At 38.3% G+C, this 19,068-nt stretch overlaps 1 protein-coding gene across 3 annotated transcripts in view; it reads left to right on the plus strand.

The window, feature by feature from the left end:
• CKAP5 (cytoskeleton associated protein 5) overlaps nucleotides 1-19,068 on the plus strand; it is a 52,871-nt gene that overhangs the window by 21,006 nt on the left and 12,797 nt on the right. For all 3 annotated transcript variants that reach the window (XM_088166881.1, XM_014881827.2, XM_088166882.1), the window contains exons 13-32: nucleotides 201-383; nucleotides 1,277-1,390; nucleotides 2,589-2,699; nucleotides 3,895-3,987; nucleotides 4,529-4,714; nucleotides 6,393-6,487; nucleotides 7,488-7,545; nucleotides 7,627-7,752; nucleotides 8,096-8,232; nucleotides 8,393-8,567; nucleotides 9,091-9,204; nucleotides 11,274-11,402; nucleotides 12,006-12,200; nucleotides 12,846-12,981; nucleotides 13,703-13,791; nucleotides 15,004-15,129; nucleotides 15,800-15,949; nucleotides 16,320-16,523; nucleotides 17,206-17,341; nucleotides 18,002-18,195. In XM_088166881.1, the coding sequence (XP_088023007.1) occupies nucleotides 201-383; nucleotides 1,277-1,390; nucleotides 2,589-2,699; nucleotides 3,895-3,987; nucleotides 4,529-4,714; nucleotides 6,393-6,487; nucleotides 7,488-7,545; nucleotides 7,627-7,752; nucleotides 8,096-8,232; nucleotides 8,393-8,567; nucleotides 9,091-9,204; nucleotides 11,274-11,402; nucleotides 12,006-12,200; nucleotides 12,846-12,981; nucleotides 13,703-13,791; nucleotides 15,004-15,129; nucleotides 15,800-15,949; nucleotides 16,320-16,523; nucleotides 17,206-17,341; nucleotides 18,002-18,195 (2,751 nt within the window). The remainder of the gene's footprint in view (nucleotides 1-200; nucleotides 384-1,276; nucleotides 1,391-2,588; nucleotides 2,700-3,894; nucleotides 3,988-4,528; nucleotides 4,715-6,392; nucleotides 6,488-7,487; nucleotides 7,546-7,626; nucleotides 7,753-8,095; nucleotides 8,233-8,392; nucleotides 8,568-9,090; nucleotides 9,205-11,273; nucleotides 11,403-12,005; nucleotides 12,201-12,845; nucleotides 12,982-13,702; nucleotides 13,792-15,003; nucleotides 15,130-15,799; nucleotides 15,950-16,319; nucleotides 16,524-17,205; nucleotides 17,342-18,001; nucleotides 18,196-19,068) is intronic.

Consider the following 19,068-nt stretch of genomic DNA (forward strand, 5'->3'; position numbering starts at 1 on the left):
ATGCCACTGATTGGTTAACCTTACTATTGAAGGAGCACCAGACAACAAAATTTTGTAAAGTAACCAACTTAAACTCTTCACATTTTTTCCACAGTAGTTAAATTTGAGCCACTGCTGGTAAAGGGACACTGTGCATCCAATTGTAGTAGCTAAATAGCTTCTTTCCATCCCCACCTTTTTTTTTCCCCACTGCTTGGCAGATTAAAGAGTGTGCTGAAAAGGTAGAATTGGTTTATGGTAAAAAACCCGGAGGAGCAGCTGAGAAAAAAGAAGGCAAGCCTGTTGCTGGAAAGACTGCTGCTCTTCCAGGGTCTACAGGAGATAAAGAAACAAAAGATGCAGCAGCCAAACCAGGACCGCTGAAAAAAGCATCTGCAGTGAAGGTAAGAGGTTGTCCACAATCAGTTGTCTGCGATTGCATCAATAGTTACTTACTGCACATTGAAGGTGGCCTATTGAGCATCTGCCTCCACTGAGCTCTCTCTGTCCTTTTGCAGGAGTAGATGAGCCTAACAGCAAAAGGAATCCGTGATTTTCTGGGAGTGTAATGAAATCTCAGTGTCTTGTCACTTATGTCTTAATACTAGATTTTGATTTTGAAATAGTGATAAAAGACTGGAGGCATTCAGAGGAGCCTCGGATGTTGTAACATTGATGTGCTCTGTGATATAGTAATACTTGGCTGAAGTCAGCATTTCTTGTAACTAGCAAGGTTACTTAAGTATTGGGTATTTTTTCAGCACTGTTCTTAGTTTGTTGCTTGGTATATTTTGAAGCAATTTGAACTATTAGCCTGTATTTCTTTAATATTATTCTTTGGATTTTAGAAAGTGACTGCAGTAGATGGTCTTTGTAATATGCTACTTAGTTCTTCAGGTGGTATACCTGGAAGTGAATAGAAGAACAGATGACATCTTTGAAATCTATTGGTACTCAGATAATCTGAGAAAGAGATACCAGTCACAAGTTTAGTATCTAACCAGTATCCATAGGAAAACATACAGATCAAGTCATTATTTCCTGAATTTTCACAAATACATCATTTTTCCCCTTTTTCATCTTTCATTGTCCTGTTATGTTTTGTAAAACCTGTAGTGTATAACCAGTATATTAATTAAATAAGCTCTAGCTTATCTCTGCCTGCAGTTATGCTATCAGAGGTGCATATTTTTTGACATAAGAATATAGAAGTGTAGTATAGAAAAAACAGGTTTTTTGATATCTGAGCTAGAGACTTATTTGATTTTTTTTGCTAACTTGTCCATTTACTTTCTAGGCTGGGGCCCCACCGAAGAAAGGAAAACCAGCCACAGCTGCAGGTACAGGAGGTGCTGGGGCTAAAGGCAAGAAAGGTCCTGAGACCAAAGAGATCTTTGAGTCAGAGCTCTCTGTGAGTATTCTGCTATTCTTGGAAATACAAAGCCCTCTGTAACCAAAGATAACAGCTTTGGTTAATCAGTTCTTCAGGTACTACGGAGTTTTTCACGGAGGTTGTTTGTTTTTGTTAAGAGAAGGGAAAGCAGTATGTATAAATTTATAACTCGTGAAATGGGTCTTTGGTAAATGCACCTGTTCTTCAGGCTGTTGTTGGCACCAGGCCATATAAGACAGTAGGCAATAAATCATGCTTATACCTTTATAACAGGGTATATTGTTGTCCCTGAAGTAGGAAGAGATGAAAAAAAAGAGTGATGCTTCATATGTAATTTAGGTCACGTGATTTGCTGAAGGAGTCTGGTATTAAAAGTATCAGAATTCATTATTCTGGAGTTTACATTGAAATCTGAAGTGAAGTCAAGTAATAATTAGATGAACTAATAAAAATCTGTTGTGTTCATATTAAGTTACATTTCAAAAAAATTACAGAATTCTGCATGTTAGCTGAGCATCTGCCTACTTTCTTAATAGGAAACCAAGTAAACTCGTATCTGTGCATCAAACTGTTACAAAAAACCTATTAAAACTTTGCTAAATGTATCTGCAAGTTTTTTGGACTGTCAGTACAAACCATAGTTATTTTTGGAGTGTTGCTTAGAGTGAAAAATTTCTGTTGTGTTTCCACTTTATATTGCTAGTTATACAGTAGAAAATGACCATACAGTTCCTGAAGGTGATGCAGACACCAGTGAAAGGAAAGTTTTTATCACTAAATAACGTTCATTTTCCATTTTACTAAAATGGAGACAGAAGATAGGTGTTCTCCTGTCTGCCCTCATCAACTTCTGTTTCATTGTAGTCCATGTTTATTCAGACTTGATCCAAAATTACCTTGCAAATTTCAGGCTACCTCTGCTTGATTCTTTAAACGGAGAGTTGGTATTGAAGATTATTTTTGACTGTCTGCAGTTTCTCATACTTTCCAGAGATCACTTTTCTGTTGCAGTGTAATTTTAGCAGCTTTCTAAACCTGTAAGACCCCTAAACTACAATTCATACTAAAATCTTTCAGTCGACAGCAGAACCCTTTCCCTGTTTTGTAACTGCACCACAGTACAAGGGTCAGTCCAGTATATTACCTGTCCTTAAGATTGCAGCCCTCCTCTGAAAGGATACAGTGGAGTGTTAACCTTGCTGTGATCTGTCTGCAGATAGAAGTATGTGAAGAGAAAGCTGCTGCTGTCCTTCCAGCTTCTTGTATCCAGCAGTTGGACAGTGGTAACTGGAAAGAGAGGCTTGCCTGCATGGAGGAGTTTCAGAAGGTATGTTTGGAACAGTTGATAAAAGAGGCAGTAGGGAAAGAGAAAATAGGTAATAATTTTTTCAGCTCTTTAGGCCTGGTAAATCTCCTGAAATACTTACTAATGGTAGTTGTATGTCAGCACTTCAGATGGATTAAACAATACTTGTTAAAGCCAAATGGATTACATGGTTTCAATTCCATAACAATAGTGGAGTAAGTATTTTACCTTAATATAGAGTTGTGCTTTTGTCAAAAATACTTGTATTTTGGTTGAGGATAGTCAGAGGTCTTTTTATAACTCCAAAGAATTGCAAAACTTGGTCTCAAAGATAGCTAGATTTAAACGGGTTTGCAGCAACTAGGCCAAATCTATTGCAAATAGGTTCCTGCTGTTTGTGTGTTAGGCAGCAATTGATTATAATCAACTACTTGCCAGTTGAAATGTTTGTTTAGAGACTTATACAGTACTAGCAGTCTTCACAGCTAGTAGAAAGTGCTTCATGTAGTCACAAACAAAAAAACCATCAAATGTCCCTCATGGTATCCATCCATACCCAGATGATATCCATCAGAAGACCTCTGAGAGTTCCCATTCAAGAAAGCTTCAATTGTAGATGTACAAGTAGTTCATACCAATACACCAGTAGAGACATGACTGAGCTTTTAATATTTTGGTGGGAAAAGTGACCAACTTCAGTTAGGAAATGGTGACTGGCTGCATTGAAATGCTGCTGCAGAAGCCTCCTTTATTAAAATGTTGCCATTTCAGTTGAATGAATAAGCCTAACAACAGCTAAACTCCAGTAATTTACATCATGTTCAGGCTTAATCTCTGCTGTGTAGTTAACATTCCAACATGAAAGCTGCATAATATTCTTCATCTTAAAAACAAAAGCACCTTTTTGAGGGGCAGGAGGGTTGTTTGGGGATTTTGTTTGTTTGTTTTTAATTAGGTGTTAAATTCTTAGGGTTGGAATGGCCAATAGTGATTGTTAAGGACATTTGTTAAAGAACATTAAAGGAGTTGTGATGTAAATGCTTAGGTTAAATATTGGTTCAGTACCTGAGACTCCTGGTAAAAGTGGCTCTTCAGGTAAACTATGCTGAGAATTTCTGTAGTTTAATTCAGTATTACAAAAATACTTTGAGGACGATAGAGAATTTCTGTTTGAGTTTTGTATAATTTGTGACTCACTGGCTAACTTATCCTTTAGGCTGTTGAGCTTATGGAACGAAATGAAATGCCTTGCCAGGCCCTTGTAAGAATGCTGGCCAAGAAACCTGGTTGGAAGGAAACAAATTTTCAGGTAATGCATTATCCTTCAATAACTAACTAGTCTATTTTGGTTAATGTAAAGTAGTTTCCAGCTAAAAGGCTGTAAGGGCATATGTCACTGTGACTACAATTCTATCTGTAATCAATGAGAATATAAACTCTCAAAATGGATTTTTATTTCTGTTGAGAGTTGAGACTCTAGATGTCATTTAAGGTATCTAAAGAATGTCTTTACATGTATATGTCTATGTGTGTATATGAGTTCTAAAAGTAGATAATGGCAGCCCAGTATTATTGGTTGTGTGTGTATGCACATAATGGTGTGTGTACACAGTTTTTGTGTATAATCACACAAAGCACCTATGTGTATGTGTGTACAAAATATCTGTGTGCATAAATACTTCAGCATATATATTTGTGTATATAGCCAAATAGAACTTTTGTGCATACATTAGTATTTACCCACAGATCCATATAATTCTTATATGTATCTATAGATATATAGAATGAGAAAAATTAGTCTAAAATACATGAAGGCATGAGTAACTTTCTTGCTGTTTTGGACATTGCAGGTGATGCAGATGAAACTGCATATAGTTGCATTGATTGCACAGAAAGGAAACTTCTCCAAAACTTCAGCACAGGTTGTGCTGGATGGTCTTGTAGACAAGGTTGGTGATGTGAAATGTGGAACTAATGCAAAAGAGGCCATGACAGCAATAGCAGAAGCATGTCAGTTGCCGTGGACTGCTGAGCAGGTGAGTGAGCAGCAAAGGTATTCTTTCAGTAAATAAAATCAGAAATAATATGTAGGGTGTCCTTTCAGTCTAAGGAGCAAATCTCAAACCTTCGATTTTTCTCTGTTGCATGAAAGTGATCTGTTTGCTCTTGAGATGCTTCCTGAGGCAGCAGTTACATCTATTCCTCTAAAATTGAAAATAGAATCGTAGGATGGTGTGAGTTGGAAGGGACCTTAGAGATCATCTAGGCCCCCCCCCCACATACCATAGGCAGGGATACCTTCTACTAGACCAGATTGCTCAAAGCCCCATCCAACCTGGCCTTGAACATTTCCCGGGATGGAGCAGCCACAACTCCTCTTTCAGTTCAGACCCATTCCTCTTTGTCCAGCTGCTCTATGCCCTTTTCAAACGTTTTGTTGGAGGCCTCCTTTAAGTACTGAAGGGCCACGAGAAGATCACCCTGGAGTCTTACCCCTTACTGAGGCTGAAAAATTCCAATTCTGTCAGCCTTTACTCATAGAAGTGCTCTATCCTTTGCACCATGATGGCCCTGCTCTGTACTTGTTCCAACAGATCTGTGCCCTTCCTAAGCTGAGTGCCCCAGAACTGGATGCAGCACTGCTGGTGGTCTCACAAGACCAGAGCAGAGTAGAAGAGCAGATTTCCCTCCCTCACCCTGCTGACCACACTGGTTTTGGTGCAGCCTAGAACACAGTTGGCTTTCTGGGCTGTGAGTGAACATTGCTGGGTTGTGTCCAGCCTCCTTGGAGGGACTGGATGCTCTCTTGTGTATGGTCTCTGTCCATTCATCCTCCAGTCTGTGTTGATACCAGGAGTTGTCCTGACCCAGGTGCAACACCTTGGCTTATTGAACCTCTTCAGGTTTCCATGGGCTCACTTTGCAAGTTTATTCATTTCCCTCTGGATGATGGCATCCTGTCCTTTAGGTGTGTTAACTTCACCACTCAGCTTGTTTCATCTCAAACTTGCCCTCAGGAAGCCCTCAATCCTTTTGTGTGTTGATGACATTAAATGGCACTGCTCCTAATATGGATCTCTGAGGAGCACTGCCTGTCATTGATGTCCATCAGGACTCTGAGCCACTGACCACTACCCTCTGGATGTGATCATTCTACCAATTTTTCATCCACAAGAGTCCACCCATGAAATCTATGTCTCTCCAGTTTAGAGAGAAGGATGTTGTGGGGGACCTTGTCAAAGGCCTGACAGAAGTCCAGATATATGGTATCTGTAAGTGCACTGATGTGATTGCTCTATCATAAAAGGCAATGAGGTTGGTCAGGGAGGACTTGCCCTTGGTGAAGCCATGCTGGCTGTCTCAATCACCTCCCTGTCCTCCATGTGATTCAGCACAGCTCCTAGGAGGATCTCTTTCATGAATCTCAGAGGTACAGTCATAGTAAATATCTGCTTTTTTCTTTTAATACTGCCAAAGCAGGTACAAATCCATAATAAAGGTGTCTCTGGCTGCCTTTAACTACTGCAGGAACTTGTGGTTCACTTCAGTTCCAGTTGTATCCAGCTGCAGTGACAGAGTTGCTTTTTCCTCTTCTGTTACCCCAGCTTTTTCTGTTCATTTGCACTGTGTTTTTTCTGGATGTCTTCACTTATTGCAGAGTATTGTCACCTGGTTTGCCAGTGGAAGTTTACACTTAACTCTCTTCTATTCCAGCTTGTGGCTATGGCTTTCTCTCAGAAGAATCCTAAAAATCAGTCAGAAACTTTGAACTGGCTTGCAAATGCAATTAAAGAGTTTGGCTTTTCTGGGTAAGTCTTTTAAGTAAATTGCTAAAAGAAACTCGAATGAAAATGTTTCTAATCTGGAACTAGTTCCTTAAACTCTGATGCTAGTCATGTTCTTCTAGCTCTCAAGTATATAACTAAAAGTATCTGGCATTACTAGTAGGATAGGATGTGGTTGCATTACTAGCTACTTTACTCCTCACTTGATCTTCTCTGAAGAGTATTTGTCTTAAGGTACTTAGAGGTGTGGACTGGACACAGAGCTGTGGAATTGCATGTCTATTGCACTCCTACTTGGATACACCTGCATCCAGGTGGACCACTATATTTTATAGTTCAAAAGAAAAAACCACAACTGAATCTGACAACCTACAGAAGAGTACATACCAGCATGCCTGTTAGTCTCCTTGGGAGGCATTTTGAGGTTGATTCCAGGTGTATGAAGTTTTAGCTAACAAAATAGTTGTTATTATGTCTGACATTGTGAGAGTAAGAAATGAATTCTCCATCAGAACCAGGGATAGCATGCCTTAATTTTTAATTATTAGTCTTTTAACTGAATGTGATCAAGCATATGTAATAGAGTTTAGTCCTGAGGGAAAAAATCTCTAAGCAGGGAAAATTTCAAGTATCACTTTATTTGACTACTTGGGCAGTTACTGTGCCTGTCTTAAGATATTTTGTGGCTTTTAAATGGATAATAAAATTGATTAAGTCGGGTAAGTAAACTTTTCTTCAGTAAATTCCCCCAAAAATATATATTTGCAGCATGGTAATGAGTATAGATGTATTACTAGGACAGCAGTGTTTGAGGCTGCACAGATAACAGAAGATCCAGGAATTTAAACCTTCCTTTATATACCTGTGATGGTATTTTATGAGTATACATGTCTTCTGCATCTAAGTTAGTTGTGTAAATCTGTCTAGGGGTATCTTTTTTTATTTAACATACTGTGATTATTTTGTTTGTTGATGCTGTTTCCTGTGTTGTGTTTTATTTATGGGAGACATCTTTTTTCCACAGATTGAATGTCAAAGCTTTCATCAGTAATGTGAAGACAGCTCTTGCTGCAACTAACCCAGTGAGTAAATTTAGAATCTTAATCCTGAATTATTATCACTCCTTAATTTGAAGACTGAGTGCTTTTTTCTCTTTCTGGCAGGCTGTGAGGACTTCTGCCATTACACTGCTGGGAGTAATGTATCTTTATGTGGGACCTCCTCTGCGAATGTTTTTTGAAGATGAGAAGCCAGCCCTTCTCTCCCAGATAGATGCAGAATTTGAAAAGGTATGAGGTGGAGCTCTCTTGCTACCTACCAAGTGTCATTAAAGCTGCTGTGAAACTTTAGTAGCTGGAGTTTGTAGTAATATCATGTTCTAACCCTTGGGCTCGTAATTGAACCACATTCTTTAAGATGGTGCACAAAGGCTGCAAATTCATTTTGTGTAGCTATCTCAATAGTCATTTTTTTCATTATGAACTTTAAAAATTCCTGGGGTTTTTTGACTAGTGTCATGTTTTAGAAGTCTGTTGTCCTGAGCCAGTGCATTCATTTCATACAAGTGGTTTTATTTTTAATGTTAAATGACAAATTGTAAAATTTTTGTTTCTGATTTTGTGTTGCTTGCAGATGCAAGGACAGACAGCACCAGCTCCAACTCGTGGCATTTCCAGGCACAGCGTGGGAGGTGTGGATGATGGTGAAGAAGAAGAACAGGAGGAGGTTGGGAATGATGTTGTGGATCTCCTGCCAAGAACAGATATTGGGTAGGTTTGGATTCTAGCACCTGAAGATATACTTCCACTGCAATTCAAAACTTTGCATTTATAAATGCTTTCTATGCAAAAATCTGTGGTGTTAAAGCACTTATATACAAATAGAGATATTATTAAGTAAATGGGCACTTTACCTGTTTTTCTCTTGCAGTGATAAGATCACAGCAGAACTAGTGTCTAAGATTGGGGATAAAAATTGGAAGATCAGAAAGGAAGGTCTAGATGAAGTGACAAGCATAATAAATGAAGCAAAGTTCATACAGCCAAACATAGGAGAACTTCCAGCTGCCCTGAAGGGTCGTCTCAATGACTCCAATAAAATCTTGGTATGTTTTTCAAAATCCAATTTCAGTTATTTCCAGCTTAAAACTTAAGGTAGTTATGACTTCTGAATCTTGCTTATTATTTGTGGTCTCTTTCAATGTCATTAAATCAACAGTTGGAAAACAGTGAACTGTGTGTTTCCAAATCATATATTTGCCTATTTTAATAAATATTTGCCTTTTTTTAAAGTTAAAAATGCTTTGAAAGAAAGAAAAATCTTCCTTTACTCTGAATGTAATATAAGGAAATCTTAAAAGAATTTGACTAATTGCGTTGTTTGCAACAAAAGTGAATTGTGCCTTGTTGGAAAGTATTTTTACTTGAAATTCAGTTCACTCAGAGTATGGAGGTTTTTTTTGTTTTTCAATGTGAATAATTTGAAGGCCTGGAATAGGTGTCATTGAGCAGACATTCTTAAGTAAAAAGCCTAATATATAGCAGTGTCTCTTTTCCCTCTATAACTGGCAGGTTTTGCACAAATGCTTGTAACACTTTTATTTAAAGTCTTTTTTTCCTTGTGTGCAGGTGCAGCAAACACTGAGTATTCTTCAGCAACTAGCAACAGCAATGGGTCCCAATATCAAACAGTATGTGAAAAATTTGGGGATTCCTGTCATTACAGTTCTAGGAGATAGTAAGGTAGGCCAGACATCAAGATCTCTTTGCTTTTTGTGTATCTAAACCATGCCTGAAAGATGGATGGTAGTTAAAACTTCCTTAAAAGTTTTTGCTTGAATGACAATATTCAAGTATAAATATGTGCCTGAATGTATATTCAGATGTATTCCCCTCCTTGTGACTAAACCCAGTGAAACAATCTGGCTTTTAAATGAATGTGGTGACTATATGCATATTTCTGCTGCTGAAAGTACACTAATTTAAACATTGAACAGGTTTGCTTGGTAAGGTTTCATGTAGAATTTTTAGTGTATTGCCGTGGATTCCAATATACATTGTTGTTGTCTTTGTGTAGGAGACCTTTGAAGTATAGGTAGACATAGGACATTCACAGCTGACACTGAAGTTTGTATAAATAACATCAGCATCGAGTTTGCCAGGATGCTGTGTCAAAGTCAAGCTTAGGGCCAGGGGAAAGAGCTATTTGAAGCAATGGGTAAAGAGGCTTGGGAAGGTGCCAATATCTTGTGCCAGAAGTCATGGGCAGTTATCAACGATGGCATACTCAGCTGTCTCTGCTTGGAATGTGAGTAGGAAAAAGAGCAGAAGCTGGATCTACCTGTCCCAGACAATGGAAGGACTTGGACTGGTTCTAGGGCTAGATAAAAATCTCCTGGTTCAAATTGTTTTCTCTTTAGGAGTCTTCAAGAGCTGAGATTTTTGTGACTGTAAAATTCTTCTTTTAACTCACCAATTATCCTGAGGTATCAGCAAGCTCCTCTTGTAGAGTCACAGAACTTTGTAGGTTGGAAGGGAACCCTACAGACCCATCTAGTTCCAGCCCCACTGCCATAGGCAGGGACACTTTCCACTAGACTACGTTGTTCAGAGCCCCAGACTGGTAGGAGAGTTACAAGTACATGGTTTAAGGATAAGACCAATTGTGATTAGCTTACACTGTTATTAAAATGCGTAATACTAACATAACTTGTAAGCACTATAATGCTGACAGAAGATTGTGTGCTCGTTTGAACACTCTACGGTGGTAATTTTTAAAGTACTGCAAGCACAAGATTTAACTAGTTTATCAAATGTGTCAAGTTTATGAGGATGAAGATGGTCCATTTTGGGTCCTACTTCAATATGCTTATAGTGGACTCACTGAATAGTTGAGGAAAATAATCAGCTTGAAGTGTGAGTGAAGATAAATTGAATTTAGCTGATGGGAACCAAGACCTTGTCAGAGAGGTTGATGAGCCTGTGTTTATCTGCAGCACATGATTTGTTTCTTTTCCTCAATGAGACAGAAGATGGGAGAGGTTGGTAAAGCAAGGATGCTGAATTCTTGTTTACATACATGCCTGGATATTACTTTTGCATTTAATATGGTTCATACTTCACTAAATGAGTCTGCTAAGTTATTAGCTTTCCTCAAATTCAGCTTGCAGGAAAGGGTCGTATGTGTAGAGTCATGTCTAGACTGATAATGTTTTAAAGAACCATGGTGGTTAAATACTCCATCTGGCTTCTCATAACTTCACATACCTGCTTTTAAAAAGGGTGCTGTTCTAAGTTTTGCTTGGAAAAAATACTAAAGATGGAAATTGGTAGGAGTTAGAGGGCTTCCTCATTCCTGATTTGATTTTTGCTCATGTGTATCCTAAATGAGAGTGCCCTAATAGCAAGCTCCCTAATCCACTTACTTTGATTTATGAATGTGCATTCTCTTTGAAGCACTATATAATCCACAAATTTTTAGCTTCTTAGAGAGTTAGACTCCCAGAATTGTCATCAGTGAATGGTAGCATGTAAAAATAATTTTAGAGATACCCTTTCATCCTCTTTATTAAACTTATTTTTAAAAAATTATGATAGATAAGTATCGTGTCTGATTTGGAGATTGCTTCAGCTGATATCACTGGAACTAAATTCTCCTGAATCTTAGACTTCTCAAGCTGCAAAACAGAGATTTCAAAGTCTGTGGTGTGGAAGCTTTTTGCTTTCATAGCAAGGATGACTATTGCTTCTTCTGTCATAATCTTCTGACCCCTGTTTAGGTTTATTCTTCTTAAATCTTTTTCTTGCTGCAGAATAATGTTCGTGCTGCTGCACTGGCAACTGTGAATGCCTGGGCTGAACAAACTGGCATGAAAGAGTGGTTGGAAGGAGAAGACCTGTCTGAAGAGCTCAAAAAAGAAAATCCTTTCCTAAGACAAGAGGTAGGCTTCTGTCAAGGAAACTTCTTAAGTGTGTCAAATCAAAATAACCTTATGTGCTATGGACTCTCTATCTGTGCAGGCTGAAATGACACAATGCTACCATTATATGGGAAAACAAGTAGCTGTGTATTTGTACTGACATAAAATTGTTAAACTTCAAAAGGCTAAGCTTTCTCCCTGCATGGTAGCTCTCATTTAGACTTCAGTGCCTCTAAAATGAAATTTGTCTGTTTTGATTATTAGTGTTTTAAGAGCTAGTGTGTGTTCCCTCAAATTTACCATGGAGCAGAACTGGAGACATTAAGAAGAGCAGTTGGAATTCTGTTCCTTTCAAAAGGAAGAAACAGCCTGCGAAGAGACCAGGCTTAAAGTTTCAAGATAGTTGTGTGTTAACATGGTGTACTTAGCTGTTAATTTTTGTAATTGCTGATATGAAAATTGATGTTGTTCAAGAATATTTGTCTGGAGAAAGTTTGAGTGTGTTTTTCCTACTTATATTGTAGAATGTAATGGTATGTGAAGGACTTCTATTCAGACTCTCATGGTCTGACACAGCACTATGAACAGTTCTTTAAAAGCTTTTATTTCAAAACTTTCTTTCAGCTTCTTGGTTGGTTGGCTGAGAAGCTGCCTGCCCTCCGTTCTGTTCCTTCTGACCTGCTCCTGTGTGTGCCTCACCTGTACTCCTGCCTTGAAGATCGAAATGGGGACGTGCGCAAAAAGGCACAGGATGCCCTGCCGTTCTTCATGATGCATCTCGGCTTTGAGAAGATGGCAAAAGCCACTGGCAAGCTGAAGGTACTTCTATTACAGAGATTAGATCATGTGATCTTGAATGAGTGGATGTTAAGGCCTATTCACAGTCTCATGACACGCTGTCTTGAGTCATGTAAGCTTGTCTGCATTGAGTATTTTCAGGGGAACTGAAAATAGTATCAGGATCTGTGAGCTAGAGCTTTCTCTGCTTCAAAAATGATTACTGCCATTACAGGCTTATTACTTCAAGAGCTTGATATTTATTCACTCTCCTTTTCTTCTGAAAAAAATCTACTTGCAGATAGCTTCCATATTAGTTCCTGTCCCACTCTATGCCTTTGTGCTCATACTTTAACATAATTTCTAGCAGTTTGGTTTGGCTTATGGACCCCTGAGTGGTGAGTAGGCACTGCACTGATGTCTGAAGAGCACTCACCTAGAACACATTGCTAGTTTACATGTTTCCCATAGATCTTGCAGAAGAAACTTTAATGAAATACGTTTTAACTCAGAACAAAAGTATCTGAGAACAATGATGTTTTAAGATGACCATCCTTAGAAAATGCTTAACAGAACATGGATTTTTTTGTAACTACTTTTGTTTTTGTTGTCTGTAGTATGTATTGGAAAGATTAATGATAGACATTACAAAATGTATCACTTCTTTTTTGCATTTTTGTTCTCTAGCCAACTTCCAAAGACCAGGTACTGGCCATGCTTGAGAAAGCCAAAGCCAACATGCCAGCCAAACCAGCTCCTCCTGCTAAAGCATCTTCCAGAGTGGCAGGAGGAGCAGCTCCAGCCAAATTCCAGCCTGCATCAGGTAACCTCTCTGACATTTTGGGAAATGACTGAGAAAATGGTGGATTTTGAAGCCGTTTTACATGCCACAGGAATAAGCATACATAGCTGGAGAAGAAGTATTCAGCATAGTTAGGGTTCTGGTCTTTCTTGCATTTCAATCAGTGTAGGAAGGTGTTTCCTTTCCACACAACCATCTGTCAGCTGCTATTTGAAAACTTGAAAATATCTACTTGGTATTGAAGCTAAAACCAAGCTGGGCTAAATGGGAAGATTTTTACTAATACTAGTCTGATTTTAATATAATGTTTTCTTAAATTGTCTTCACGTTATTTTTCTATCTGGACCATTTTCTCAGTGTAGTGAGAAAATGTGGGACTGCCAGAATGCTTGTGTGATGGGTTTAGGGGATTTGAAGAAGTAGTCCTGCCTGCTGGGGTTAGCTTGCCTGCTCAAGCCAAGTGCAACTACAGCTCTAGACATTGGCCTGCACAGTATATATGTCTACATTTTTTAATTGTTTTGAAAAATGACAAATTGGCTGACACACCATGATCTTAATTAAGAAAGCTTTGTATGCTAACATGGAATTTAAGTGATTTCTTCAGTGGGTCTAAAATCCTCAGACGTGTGTGATTAAGCATATTGTATCCACAAACAGTTCTTCTTACGTCCTAAGAACAGAAATCTGATAACCCAAAATGGGCTTCTAGGTAACTTTAAATCATCTATTGTTTCTCCAGCATATGCTGATGATTTGGGGTCTAATACCGTGGAATCCAAGCCTGATCTCAAAAAAGCCAAAGCAGGAGGACTCTCCTCTAAAACTAAGGTATGTTGATTGCCTTTTGTGTAAAATCAGTTTTATGAAGTTAGTAGCTGTGGTTTGTTAATGTATTATAGGTAGAAGAGTGTATTCCTTGCTAGAGACAACTTTTATTAAAAATCTTCATGCTTGTCTGAACTCTGAAATGACAGGTGTTCCCATATCACTTACCTGATTACTGCTTTTGTCATTACCTATTTAATTCCTAAAGTCTGTATTGTCAAAAATCGGTCTTAGGAGCAGCTCAATCTGTTCTGAATTTCTTGGTCTCTTTGATTGTGCTATGGAGAATTCATTCTTACCATTCCAGGTCCATTGTTACATATGAATGTTAATTTTGAAGCCATGTATCAAAAGAAATAATCTCTGCCTTACAGTATATGAAGGGTAAAAAGTTCTCAATGATAACTGCAAAAAGGGAAGGAGTATGCTTAAAAACATAATAATCTCATCTGATTACAGTCAATTTTTGATTAGATTTTTCTGGTTTGTGTTACAGGAAATTTTTTTTGCTGTTAATAATAAAGTTTGTCCTATGTATATAACTAAAAATAACTCAAGTTGTTCTACAGTCCCATTGTTTCCTTTGTCTGAAGTAGTGCTGTAACAAGAACATTTGATGTAGGTCCATATTCATGGCAAGAATGAGCAGAACAAACCTTGAAGGATGTTTTAGGTTTGCTGAAGTTGTTGCAGTGTTCTGTCAGAACTCTGCTAGTAGAGTTAAGATCTTTTTTGTCAGACAGCTGTTTACTCTTAGGAGTTTCCATGCCAAACCTTCTAATGCATTCACAGCAAAGACTTTTCTATGGCTTATTTACAGCAGTCAGATGTTAATAGCAATGTGTCCAAGGGTAATGCCTGCCTGTCCAAAGCTAATGCAAGCCTCAGCAAGGGTGGTGCAAGTCTGACAAAGAGCCAGTCTGTCAAACAGGTACCACGTTGGGTTTTAGGGATGTGTGTGGGTGACTAGCACACTGATTGAGAGTGATGTGTCAATAATTCACAGGGTACTACTGTGCACACTGTCACGGGTATTGCTTCCACAGCAGCTGAGCACATTCTTTTAAACTTCTAATCAACTTTTTTCTTTCAGCTTCTCTCTGGCTCTTGTACACCTAAGGCAGCATGAGGGTGGCAAGGATCTAATGCTTGCAGTTGCAGGGACTGAGGCATATATATGGCTTGTGTTGCCTGCTAATACCTTCCTTCTTTCAGGTTGTACAGGGAAAGAAGGTGCCAAGCAAGCCTAACCTGAAGGAGGATGATGATAAATCAGGCCCTATTTTTATCATTGTTCCAAACGGGAAGGAACAGAGGATGAAAGAAGAGAAAGCTCTGAAGGTGAGATAAATCAGGATGTGTTCACAAGGTTTGAAGTTGAGGCTTTTAAGGCATTATTTAGTTTTTAATTTAGAATTAAACATGCTGTGGCATGTTCTAGCCATTGTCCATCTGTTGGAGTCTGACTTCTGAGTTGAATTTCATGCATCAATAGTGGGCTTACTGTGGTGTTTCTTTTCTGGTTCTCAAATTTTGTGCGTTTATACACTGTCATAAAAGCCAAAGGCCTTTTTACATTTTTCAAGTTATGAAGTATCATTAAGCTTAGTCAGTTGTTTTCAGGTACAATGTCAGAGTTCTAGGGTACGTTGCAAATGCTTTAATATACTTATTTTGAGCTGCCCCACTCAGCAATTTGTAGGGAAATTCTATTACTGAGACTATACATGTTATTTGTAACTTGCTAGTAGATAGACCTGTCTGGAGCTTATAAACGACAACTTTGAAGTGATAAGTATTGAGATAATGACATAAAGATTACCAGTCAATATGAAGAAAACTTGTCATGGAAAAAAAAGTGAGCAAACACTGCTGATTTTTCATTACTTATTGGCTGTAAGAAGGCTTTGAAAGCGGATTCTAAAGCAGAATTAAAAGACATTCAATCAGCAGTGTCTGTCAAGAAGAAAAGGTATTGCTTGCTGTGAGTTCTAAATGCTGCCTTTTACAGGTGTTAAAGTGGAATTTCACTACTCCCCGTGATGAATATATTGAACAGCTAAAAACTCAGATGTCTACTTGTGTGGCCAAGTGGCTACAGGATGAGATGTTTCATGCAGACTTCCAGCACCACAACAAAGCACTTACTGTTATGATTGAGGTGAGTTTGGATCTGTGGTAGAAGATCAAAAATTACTCTCTGCCGTGAAAGATACTGCTCAAATTAAAATCGAATAGAAATTCTCTGAGGAGCCAGGGGACATTGTTCTGTGTAGTTGAAACCTAAACATACCTCTGAAAATTACTTCAAAGTTGGTTATTAATACTGTTTCTCAGAGGAAGGAAAAAATTTCCTCACCATAGACTTAGAATTTCAGAAAGCAGTATAAGTTAAAAGTAAGTATGTATGGTTCTAAGAATCTACCAATAAATGTAGATTATCTTACTAGACATACCTTAGCTTGTTTTCTTGTTGAACAGTGTATATGTGTGTTTCATTTTACATAACCTTTTTTTTTACTTCCTTCAAGCACTTGGAGAGTGAAAAAGATGGAGTCATCAGCTGCCTGGATTTGATCCTAAAATGGCTTACCCTGCGGTTCTTTGATACCAACACAAGTGTTTTGATGAAAGCACTTGAATACCTTAAATTACTTTTCAATTTGCTGAGTCAAGAAGAATATCACCTCACCGAAAATGAAGCATCCTCTTTCATCCCATATCTTATCCTAAAGGTAGTGTTTGTTTTACAGAAAGTAATATTTTTCATGAGGAATATGCAGAATGCCATCAAACACTGCAATATGTTCATTCTGAATTTATTGTGAATGGAGTTAAATCCAGTTGCTGGTGTGAGATTCAACAGGCTGTGGTTTTATTACCTGGAGAAAAGGAGGCTCAGGGGAAATCTTAGTGCTCTTTATAACTACCTGAAAGGAGGTTGTAGTGAAGGGGGTGTTGGTATTGTTTTGTCAAATAACAAGTGCATAGAATGAGAGCAAGAGGCCACAAGTTGTTCTAGGGGAGGCTTACATTGGATATCAGAAAAATTTCTTCACTGAATGGTTTGTCAATCACTGAAACAGGCTGCTGAGGGAAGAGGTTGGGTCTCCATCACTGGAAGTATTTAGAAGATGTGTAGATGTGACACGTGGGGATGTGGTTTAGTGGTAGACTTGGCAATGTTGGTTTAACAGTTTGATTTCATGATCTTAAGGTTGTCTTATCTCACCTTTATGATTCTATATTGCATATTTCCCTTTAAAAGCCATTGACAAAAAAGGGATTTTGCCTGGAGAATGATTCTGTTTTTTTTAAGACTATTTCGAATAGTCAGAAGTATTATGAGACTGTATAAAATATTCTGTATTTCTTCCCTTCTTCTTAATTTTTATTTTTACTTTAATTTTCCACTAGGTAGGAGAACCGAAAGATGTCATCCGTAAGGATGTGCGTGCCATTCTGAACAGAATGTGTTTCATCTATCCAGCCAGCAAGATGTTCCCTTTTATCATGGAGGGGACAAAATCAAAAAACTCCAAACAACGTGCAGGTGAGAAATGGCCTGTTGAACTGCACATGTGCCAAGTACATGAAATTGCTTTGGTTTGCATCTTGAAAAACCCAGCATAAGAATGTTGGCTGGGATGTGAGATTTGCATGCACATGACATTTTATGCAGGTGTTTGTAAGTGTTTAAAGGATTAGATTTTCAAGTAGAATTACTATTTTCCTACTCGCCAAGGGGATCAGTTAATCTGATCAAGAAATGTCTTTACACTGTACATCTGTCTCACCACAAGTAATGTCTATAATAAAGTTGTGGTGTTTGTAGTTCAAGAAACTCCATGGTCACTTTGAGAATATCTTATCCTGGTATAAGCAGAAAGTTGAATTCCATACATAATATAATATTGCAGGCTCAGAACTGTTTACTGAATGTGATTTTTAACTGTAACATTGCTCATACATTGTTATGGGAAATACTTGAAGTGTAGAGGGGTGACTGACAACTTTTAGATATTACCTGTGAAGTAGTCTGCTGTAGCTTACTATGGGTCCCCTAAATCATTTGGAGTGTACCTATCATCAGCTTTGTGATTAGCAGTTCTCTACAGTGAATGTCCAAGTTGTGCAAGCAACACAGGAATTGGGAGGGGTCTCTTCCAGCAGGTTTAAAGCTGAATGTGCATATGTTACTGTCTTCTTTTAGAATGCTTGGAAGAGCTCGGATGTCTGGTTGAATCATATGGCATGAATGTGTGCCAGCCAACTCCAGGGAAAGCCTTAAAAGAAATGGCAACTCACATTGGTGACCGGGACAACACTGTGCGCAACGCTGCCCTGAACACCATCGTGACTGTCTACAATGTCCATGGCGACCAAGTGTTCAAGCTGATTGGAAATGTCAGTATAACTGCAAATAAGTTTATGGGGGTTAGGGTGCTGTGCTTGGTTTGGTTTGTGGGATTTTGGTTTTTTTAAGGTGTGGTGGTTTTGTTTTCTTCAAGTCTTTACACTTTTGTTGGAGATTAGTGCTGTTTTGCATGTGATTGGTCATGGTACATCTTGCTGTTGGCATCAAGAGCATTTTGTAGATTTGAAAATAACTTAGTATATCATAGATCCTCTGATGGCTATTTGGTTAATCTCAGATTGTAGAATATATGAAATCATAGAATAGTTTGGGAAGAGACCTTAAAAACCATTTAGGTCCAAGCACCCTGCTGTGGGCATAGACACTTGAACACGTTGAGGGACTGGTTATCCTGTTTCATTGCCTCAGCCACTCTCGCAGTCAAGAATTTCTAATCCAATCTAAATTTAGCTTCTTTAATTTTAAAATAATTACCACTTTTCTATCACTGCATGCTCCTGTTAGAAGTCCCTCTCCAGCTTTCTTGTAGGCCCCTTCTAGGTATTGGAAGACTGCAGTGAGGTCTCCCCAGAGCCTTCTCTTCAGCATGCTCCCAACCTCAGCCTGTCTCCAATATGAGAGGTGTATATAATCTGGATGTGCATGAATGAAAAAGAAAACTGGGGGAAAAATGAGAAAACACTGACCTTCATGGGAATTAAATTGTTTTTAAAGAGTAATTTGCGTTATAGTCAACTGTACACATCTGATTCAGAATATTTGGATAACTTATTTGGTCAAAAAAGGCTAGTTGTTGACTAATGTTGACTCCATTAAGTCCTCAGCTTTTTTTTATGCCTGACTTATTCAATTGCTTTGCAGTTGAAGTCTGGTAAGTTTGTCTCACTTGCTTTGTCTTAGTA

The sequence above is a fragment of the Sturnus vulgaris genome, chromosome 6 (genome assembly GCF_052056855.1).
Source record: "Sturnus vulgaris isolate bStuVul1 chromosome 6, bStuVul1.hap1, whole genome shotgun sequence".
Classification (NCBI taxonomy): domain Eukaryota; kingdom Metazoa; phylum Chordata; class Aves; order Passeriformes; family Sturnidae; genus Sturnus; species Sturnus vulgaris.